Below are 9,062 nucleotides of genomic sequence, written 5' to 3'. Positions count from 1 at the left end.
CGGACAAGTGGGATTTTAGGCACCCGCTTCACCGGATGGTGACAGCTCCTTATTCTTCAAAGCCTTCAGAGATACCACAAACCTAAATTCCCCCTAAATCCCCCAATTCAGTAGGCGGGGAGAGCCAGGTTTGGGGCGGGCAGTCTGGAGCTCCGCCGGGGGGGGGGGGGGACACACGCCAACCCTCCGTGCCACGGTGCGTGAGCGGGGACAAAGCCCATCGGGGACACGCCGGGGACGTTGGCAGCAGCTCGAAGAAAGACCATAGGAACTAAAGTCACAAACAGAACTGGGTTTTATTACGAAATAACCCTGCCAGTACATAAAGAAGTTCTGTCTGCAAAATACATTTCCTGAGGAAAGTAGATCACAGTATTCGTTTTCACAGAATAACATGTAGCCTGCTATAACTTTCAATGTGACTCTTTATTATTTAAATATTAACAGTATTCCTTCACATAAACAAGTACTCAGTCATCACGTAACCGACACACAAACGACAAAATAAATATACAAGAGCACAGTTCTTTTTTTTTCCCGACTTAAATATTAAATAAATAATAAATACAGAATTTTCATTTCCTGTTATCAGTGCCTGAAACAATATGAATGAAAAAGAAAAGAAAAACTGAAAAAATCTCTCTTCCCCCCGTGCCCCTGTCCCCACAAAAAAACAAACCAAAAAATTATCAAAATGTCTCAGTTATAAAATATCTTTAAAAAAATTCCCATCGGTAAAAGAATAAATAACAAAATATATAAAAAATAACTTGGTTGCATCAAAATTACAAGTAGGAGTTGTAGATAGGGGTTTTTTTTCTTTTTTTTTTGGAATATCATTTTTTTATGATCAAAAGTTTTCATTTTTAACTTTTTTTTGCTTCTTTTATCTTTTCTATGGTGCGGTGTCCAGTTTAAAATAAGTATAAAATTAATAAATAAAAAAGTTAAATAAATAGCAAAAAGTTAACATAAGGTGTTGTAAATATAAATTACATACATCTTGCCAAAATTAAATAATTTACAGGATAATTAAACTAACTACTTTTTTTTTTTCCCTCTCTTTCTTCCAGGAAGTGCAATTTCTCTACTTTTAAATACTAACTGAATTGCAGTCACAATCAATTTGGACTCTATTTACATGTTAAGAACATTGTGTTTTTAACACCTCAAATTATTATTTTTTTTCCCCTTTCTTTTGTATTTTTGCACTTGGAATGGGTTCTAAAGTAAGTGAACTCATGGAGTCTGATCCTGCAAACACTTAAGTGTGTGAGTAAACCCACGGACGCCAGGTGCCCTATTGAACTCAACAGGGGAACCGGCAAATCAAGTCGCTCATGAGCTTCGAGGCCGGATCCAGTGGCCGCTGCAGTCACTGGGAACCTTTCCGCTGACTTGTCTGAAATCGTGGATTACACCCTAAATATCTGCAGGATTGGGCTCAAAACGACACCACAGTCTTGTCTTTAGTATGGGTCAGCAAAATCCTCCCTAGCTCTGCCCACCCCGCCGCCGGGAGGGATGCGGGATGTGGATGCTTCCCGTGCTGGGACCCCTTTGGGGGGGAAATTTGCCCCCCCTCTGCTTCCGAAGTGTTTGCAGCAGGGAGACAGCGAGCTCCGGATGGGAGCGGATGTGGGGGAGAGCAAACCCGTGGGGGACAGCCGGCTCCACGCGCGATGGAGCAGGTGCTGGGGAGCAGCGTCGCAAAGACATTCATGGAGTTGTTCTTTAAGTGCACAGTGGGCTGCGTGTACCGAGCTGCTTATAAAATGCTTCTTTGGAAGAATACCCAATACCTGAATACTCTTTTTTTCTTTTCCTTTTTTTTCTTTTTTTTTTTTTTTTTTTTTTTGCAGAATGGCGCTTGTGCTGCTATTTTGCGCAAAACGTAGAACACCAAACCAAAAAATACCCATTGCCCTGTGGATACCTGTAAGAAATCAACTACTGATTCACAGTAGGTAAGCACTTTGCTGGCCATCAATTAGCATCTCTCTTTTTGTTGGTTTTTGTTTCTTTTTTTTTTTTTTTTTTTTTGTTCATCACAATCTCAAATGTTCTCTGGCATTGATGTATGATCTCTGGACTGGCAGTACTGCGCCACTGTAAGGATGATCACAATAATGAAAAGAACCAGAACTGTCATCAGACTTCCAAAAAATCATATACACCGGACCATGACACATTAAAGAATTCTTCTGTATGAAATATCTGGTATTGGCCTATTCATAATAGCTATTCTCATATTTAAGACAGACAAAGGAATACTGTAGTTGCAAACTCCAAAAGCTTCCCTGAGAACCTTTTTTCCATTGCGCTTTCCACTGGAGATCCAGAACTGCTCTTCAGATTTCTTTCAGAAAATAAAAATAAGCTACTTTATAATACTTCAGAGTTCCCATACCCAGTGGATATCTGAACACCTCGGGGTTGGGAGGCCCAGCACAGGTTCAGATTTACAGGTAGCTTGCAGCTCCAGCACTTGTAGCAACACAGAACATAATTCATGTGTGAGTAGGTGATCTGGACATACGACCATAGACAACATGAGGGTTTAAGCCAGTCATACGCTAGTCTTGGATCAGACAAGACCCTGTTCTTGTAACGTTTTAACCGTTGGATCAACTCTGCAAGAGCATGGCAACTCATGAAAGATGCCTGCTCTTCACCAGCTACCAAGCCCCATAGCCTACTGGAGAATTTAACCTTCCATCCTGATCTACCTCATGGTCCAGGTAGAAAAATCCCACTTCTCTCAAGAAGGTCCCAAGTTAAGTAAACGAGAACATTGAGTTCAATCGGTTCCACGTCTCAGAAATGGCCTCTTGGTTACGTTTTGGTCCTTTTTTTTTCTTTTTTTTTTTTTTTTTCATTCATTAAACAAGTTTTCTAACTTGTAAACCTGAATACTTGGAGGGAAAGTTCCATCTTACAGTCCGTTTGCTTGCTCGTCTCCATCCCGCGGCACTAAACCTGGATGCCCTTGACGGCTTGCTTGATGCTCTCCAGCAGGTCCTTGTTCTCCGGGTTCTGGTAGCACTCCTGGTTGGTGTACATGTCGGTCAGCGTGTTCACATACGCATCGAAGTTCTGCTCACTAATTGGCTCCTGCAGCCAAAAAAAGCCAAATAAAAGCATTAGTGGTAGAGCAGGAAGAGGCTGAGATGTTGCTTTGCAGTTAATCATCTGTGTATGCACCAACAGCGAAAGGTCTCAACGTCGGAGCTTTTAGTGCGCGGTACTGTACGTATGGGAAACTCATCCTGCAGCCCCCGATCCTGCCAGTTCTTAACCAGGTCCTTAATTTTATGCTTTGGCCTCGTGGAACTGTTAACAGCATCAGGTTAAGAGTGTGCAGGCAGTTTGACAGGCTTGAGGCAGAATTAAGCCATGGAAATGAAAGGCTGGAGGACGAGAGGAGGCAGGGACTGCTGAAGCATCACAGAGGGAATCAAAGGCAAAGTTAGGGCAGGAGCCCGGTCACCTTGGGCTCACATCTGCCCACACCAGCACACTGCTACTGTGGTACAGCTTTTGCTTTTGAGGGGCATCGTGAAAACCTTGCAAATATCTCACTTGGAGTTAATAGGGAAAAAAGAAAGGGAGAAGGAAGAAAAAGAACAGGAATAAAATGAGCATACGAGTCTCGTGGGCATTATTTAATTGGAGTTGCCTGAAACCTTGAAAAAATATTTGCTGAACAGTTTATTTGACCTTTATGTGTCAAACACTTTACAGAAAAGCACTCAGCGAGTGGTTTTCTGCCAGTTAGGCAGCTGGGTGAATACTATCCAAAACTGCTCTGCTGGAGGATGGCTTCCCTCCAACCAGCCTGAATTTAAATACAAACCCCAATGAAAAGGATTCCCAAAAAAAAAAAAAAAAAAAAAAAGATGGCAGAAAAAATAAATCAAAAGCTCATTCCTCTGATCAGTGCGATGGTCTTTATGAGTTGTAAGAGGACAACTTCCCCAACAACACAAGCCCCCCCCTCCACACACCTGGTTTTGACAACAGTAATTACATTCCTGGGAATAGAGAGAAGGTAATTAATAGCCTTTTGTGGTTTTACTATTTTAATGCAGTCTTTTCATTTTGCAGTAACTCTATGGTAACATGCTGTGGGCTGTTAGACCTTGTTAAATTAAACAAAATACACTCTCTTTAAGAATGCTATTCTTTGGCTGCCAGCTATTCAAAACTGAATTGAAACTACCTGCATTATAATAGGAGCTGTAAGATCTTTCTGACGTTGAAATCCAATCCCTCCTGATCTCTGCTTGTGCTGTCTTAGCCTAAAAGGCGCTGGGTGCCCTTGATAAAGTTTCCTATTTTGTGATAATGCTCCCAGATGTAATGAGACAGAACAATAGATACAAAGGGAGATCAGCAGAAAATGACAACAAAAGGGAGATACAATGCAAGCTTCACAGATAAGGGAAAAGTACTGATCTTATAAAGGACACGTAGGTGTATGTAGAGAAATTCTCCCACTCTTTAATTGTACATAAGCCTTATCTTGAATTGGGTTTGGAAGACCTCCCTCAATCACGCCGGCTGGGGCGAGCGCTGCCAAAAGTTTCTTACCATGTGCGGAAGGCGGATATTTGCAAGACTTTGGATTAGAGCCTGGCTCAACCCTGAGAGCTCCAGGAACAGGGCTTCGTTTTGCTCCTCTATGATTTTGTTTTCCTCCTCAATGTTTTTCAGGTTCTTCTCCATGGTGGAGATCTGCAGAGCAAGGAGCACGGCAGGGTTACCAGCCCTCACACAACGGCATCCACCACCACCCACGCAAGGGGCTTGGCCACGTGTCCCCCGTCTTGGGCGCACATCTGAGGACACAAACCTGCGACTGCAGTTTCACCATGGCCGCTTCCATCTCCGAGTTGGACTCGTTCAGCTCACTGATCTCCTTGTTCAGCTGCTTGATCTCTTCATCGTTCTCCAGAACTGCAGGAGAGAAGTCGCGGGCAGTCAACAAATGCTCGCACGAAAAGCAAAAATGTTGGGTTTCCTGCTGAGCCCATCCTGTTGCTTAGACATCACCACTCAAAGTCCTCACCTTTGCTTTTACATCCTCTAAACAGGATGCACATCTCACGCGTGCTTTTATTTTTTTAGTAATGTTTTTAGCATCAGAGTTCAATGATACTTTATAGGTCAATATGTAAATGCAGAAGCCAACGACAGCATAGCGGTTGGAGTCCAGCACCTCCACGCACCCTGCAAGGCTGATTGCCCTGAAAACTCAGGTCATTCTCTCCAGTCCTGCATTTGGGAAGATGCCATCTGATATTTCTAGCAGAGTGCAGGTATTTATAGGTTCCAAACTATATTAGGTATTCAAGTAAAATGCCTGAACTTTGTCAAATACCACAGAAACCTCAGTAATAGTACTGGAAATGCAAAGTGCCATCGCTAACAAAATTCCAGATCCAGAAATATCTGCAGGATTAAAAGCCCTGAATAGGTGAAAATCGCTGAATGACTGCAAGGGATTTGTGAAAATGTCAGTGAATATTTCAAAAGACATCTTAATTTCAGCATTAATTCTTTTTGCCTGGAATTTCACTATGGAAACTCCTGTATCGTTTCACTTGCTCCCTCCCAGCGTGCCATTCAGCGAGCAGTGCGAGTACAGTGCCATGCCAAATACCCAAGCAACCTGAGAAATGGGTGTTCATAGCATGTGATAAGCTTGCAAATCTGAGGCCAGATTTCAGTTGTTGAAACCTCCCCAGTCTGCAAAGAAAAAGATATACAGGCTCAGTACCTTGACACACCTGGAAGGCAAAAGGAGAGAAAATCCTTACCATCGCTGGTCTTGAACTTTGTGTTGAGAATTTCATCCCCTGAGAGTTTTCCTTTCTTCCCAGCAAAAGTAGCTCTTGGACACCCTGACAAACTGAAAAGCAAGTAAAAATGGGTTTCATAAACTCTCCGTATTTATAGGTGCTTATGTTCCCAACAGCAGCACGTACCATTTGGTGGAGTTCATGCTGCGAGACAGTTCTTCTAAAAGCTTTTTATGGTACAGAGGAAATTGCTTTATGAATAATGCCACAAAACTCCCCATTTATGAAGCAAGAGCAATTTTCTCTGAACACAGATTAAAAAACACATTGATTCCTAGAAGAGAGGGCGTGACAGGTGAGGAAGGTGAGACAAGTCTGGCTGGTTTGGGCGTGAAAACCCCCTGCTTGGGGTGCCCAAGTCGTGTTCTGGCTTGCTCATGGAAGGGCGTTATATTATCAATTTTCATGATTTTGCCCAACCCACATCATCTCATCATTGCAATATTAAAACGCCTATGCATTTTCTTCCGGGCAGAAAGCTCCAACCTTGGAGCAACCTGACTGAGGTCAGCATCAAAAGCACCAGCTATTGAGCCTTGCATGAAGAGCTGAACGGTGCTCAAGCAGCATCTACAGGCAGGTAGGTTAGTCCATGGCAGTGTTGTCACACTCCCAGTGATTTCAACCCTGTGATTTACCTTCTGTGAGTGAGGAAGCTCCCATTGGCATGGCCGGAGCCATCGCAGCCTGGGGTAGGACAGGTGGGGCCTTCGTTCTTCAACGACTTCCAGGAAAATGAGGAGCCGTTGAGCGATCCTTCCTTCTGCCTGCGGGCTGCGAGAGGGCACCCTGATGCGCTCCGGTGAGAGGCGTATTTGCCGCTGATGTGTCCAAGCCCAACGCAGCCAGGAACCGGACACCTGGGCACAGGGAATTACCAATAATTACAGCACAGGAACAAAGAGGGACATAAGGAAATTAAGGATGAGCAGGAATGAGGAAGCCTGGGAAGAGAGTGTTCACATTTGGGGATCTCATCTGGACTTTACGGGGTAGATGTTTGGTTGATGGAAATGGTAGATGGGAAATTCAAAGCTACAGCTGCCCTTTCAAAAGGGCCAGAGAGAACCAAGGTAAATCCTGCAAGAGGGAAAGACTGTGGAGGTCACATCACACTCACACTCGCAGCAAAAGCAGGTCTCAGTGGTGTCCCAAACCCTGTGTTTGGTGCCTCATTGGGGTAAAGGCAGCAGGCTGGGCTGCCTGACTTTGGATCCCAACGTCACCCGCGGCTGACATGCTCACACCAAACCATCACACATTTACAGCCAGCTCTGCCCGGTGTTACTGCTGAGGAGCCCATGGTCATCAACTTTATTACCCTGCACTAGCACGATCAACGCAATCTAGGAGCACTGCCTGTGCCCATGGGGACACAACCCTTCCCCGGGAACCAGTCCCTGGCCTGGGAGCTGGTCAGGCTGCAACCTGCGTACCGAAAAGCTGCAAACCTGCTCCTGCAAGGAGGGTATCCGGGGGGGTTTCTGAGCCCGTACCCCATCAGACAGGACAAATAAACCCTGGGGCACCACTCAGCCTGCAGCCACGGCATGGCCTTGCTTGCCTCCTTCTCCTGGTTCACATCCCATGGCTACCGAGAGACCAGCCTGCGCTCCCAAGGGGATAAAAGTGGGAATTACCGTCCAGCCCGCACACGAGCCCTCCCGCCCCCACGCTTCTGCTGCCGTTTATGGCCCGTTAAAGCATACAGGAGCTGTGAGGGCCGTCACGGAGGCACTGCCACAACTCGTGCTAGTTGCCAAGAGGATGAGTGCCTCTCTCAAAGGCACCTCTTCCCTCCCTGCTCGCAAACTCCCCGCCTAATGGCGTACTCACTAAATTCAGCCGTTCGACAAAGCCCGGTGTATCTATTAAGTTTTCTGCTGTGGTTTGCATTTGTTTAAAGATGCTAGTCAATTATAAATACAGTTAAAACTTTATTACTCAAGGGAGGTTACTCTAAAAAGGGGGAGGTGGAAGTAGGTGAGAAATGGCAAAAATAACCCCCGTGTCCTCGGTTTGAAAGCAATTAGGGACATCGAGTTTCCCCGGCAAAATATCCACTGAGCTGCTCCTGAAAAATCGCAAGCTGCATTTCACCGCAGAAATTATTACCCTGATTGTTTATATTTCGTACAAAAGGGAGATGACAGCAGACGGGGGGAGCTGTACACCCAGCCTTTTCCCAAGATAATTTGAAAAATGCTGATCTTGATTTTAATCAGCTGCAAATGCAGCACAATTCACTTATAATATCCCTGCCAGCAGGATCCTCAGTAAATTCATAACATCATTGCTTTTATATGATCACGAGCAAATTACTGAATCCTCAGGAGGAAAAGGAGAGGGGGAAAAAAAAGAAGAGTGAGAGAGAAAGAGACAAACCCCAGCATTTAGTATGCAGCCATTACGGCCCAACCGTTACATATTTTACGCTGTTAATTTAACTTTCATTACACTTTCATTGTTAAAAATAAACCAGAGCCTTATTGTGCAAAACAGCTAGCTTGGACATTTTTTTAATATATTTTTTTAAATTATTATTATTTAACAGAAGCACCAGTAGTGTTTGATCAATTAGGCAGCCGTGGATGCTTCCGTTTTATGCCTGGGCTGGGATGAAGGTTGAGGTGATCTGTTCAATCATGTCTGTAGCAAATTACTTGAAGGATGAACAGCAAAACCAACAGGGACTAAATGACTTTCTCCTCAGTGACGATGTGCAAAACTCGGCCGGGTTCCAAGTGGTCCTCGGTGCAGACAGAGGATGGATTTAGATCCAAAGCTGCTTTACGCAAACCCGCGCCAGGCGCACCTTGCCGCGGGAGGCAGAACACGAGCTTTCCAAGGGCTGGGGGAAGGCGGCAACGAAGGGATCATTGTACCGTGTTGTTTCGCACATCTCGGAGGAGCTTCTGCTCCTCCTGGCTGTACTGGAGGAGCAGGGATTGCTGCCTGTGCCGTGGGACGTTGGGGGATACCTTCACGTCCTCACAGCCCACCTGGCACTGCCTGCACCCGCGCCCACGGTCCCGCTGCAGAAGGAGCAGCAGAGCCACAACGAGCCTCCAAGGCCAGCCTGGGGGTGGACAGCATCAGCTTTCTAGGAGTCAGAAAATCCCAGCTCTGGTGATGCTCCAACCCCATTTGTTGTCACTTTAGCTTCCCAGCATTTGCATCTGTAGGGTGGACTAGGAA

General features: G+C 45.2%; 1 protein-coding gene across 3 annotated transcripts in view; it reads right to left on the bottom strand.

Annotated features, from left to right (window-relative positions):
* Positions 1-295: 295 nt before the first annotated feature.
* The window catches only part of MYT1 (myelin transcription factor 1), a 68,765-nt gene continuing 59,998 nt past the window's right edge, over positions 296-9,062 (bottom strand). For all 3 annotated transcript variants that reach the window (XM_075768609.1, XM_075768611.1, XM_075768610.1), the window contains exons 19-23: positions 6,503-6,724; positions 5,823-5,914; positions 4,856-4,959; positions 4,594-4,737; positions 296-3,114 (exon numbers count right to left, since the gene is read on the bottom strand). In XM_075768609.1, coding sequence (XP_075624724.1) covers positions 2,974-3,114; positions 4,594-4,737; positions 4,856-4,959; positions 5,823-5,914; positions 6,503-6,724 — 703 coding nt within the window. In that variant the 3' untranslated portion in view covers positions 296-2,973. The remainder of the gene's footprint in view (positions 3,115-4,593; positions 4,738-4,855; positions 4,960-5,822; positions 5,915-6,502; positions 6,725-9,062) is intronic.

Source organism: Balearica regulorum, chromosome 16, assembly GCF_011004875.1.
Source record: "Balearica regulorum gibbericeps isolate bBalReg1 chromosome 16, bBalReg1.pri, whole genome shotgun sequence".
In the NCBI taxonomy this organism is placed as follows: Eukaryota; Metazoa; Chordata; class Aves; order Gruiformes; family Gruidae; genus Balearica; species Balearica regulorum.
This window is presented reverse-complemented; position numbering and strand designations above follow the sequence as displayed.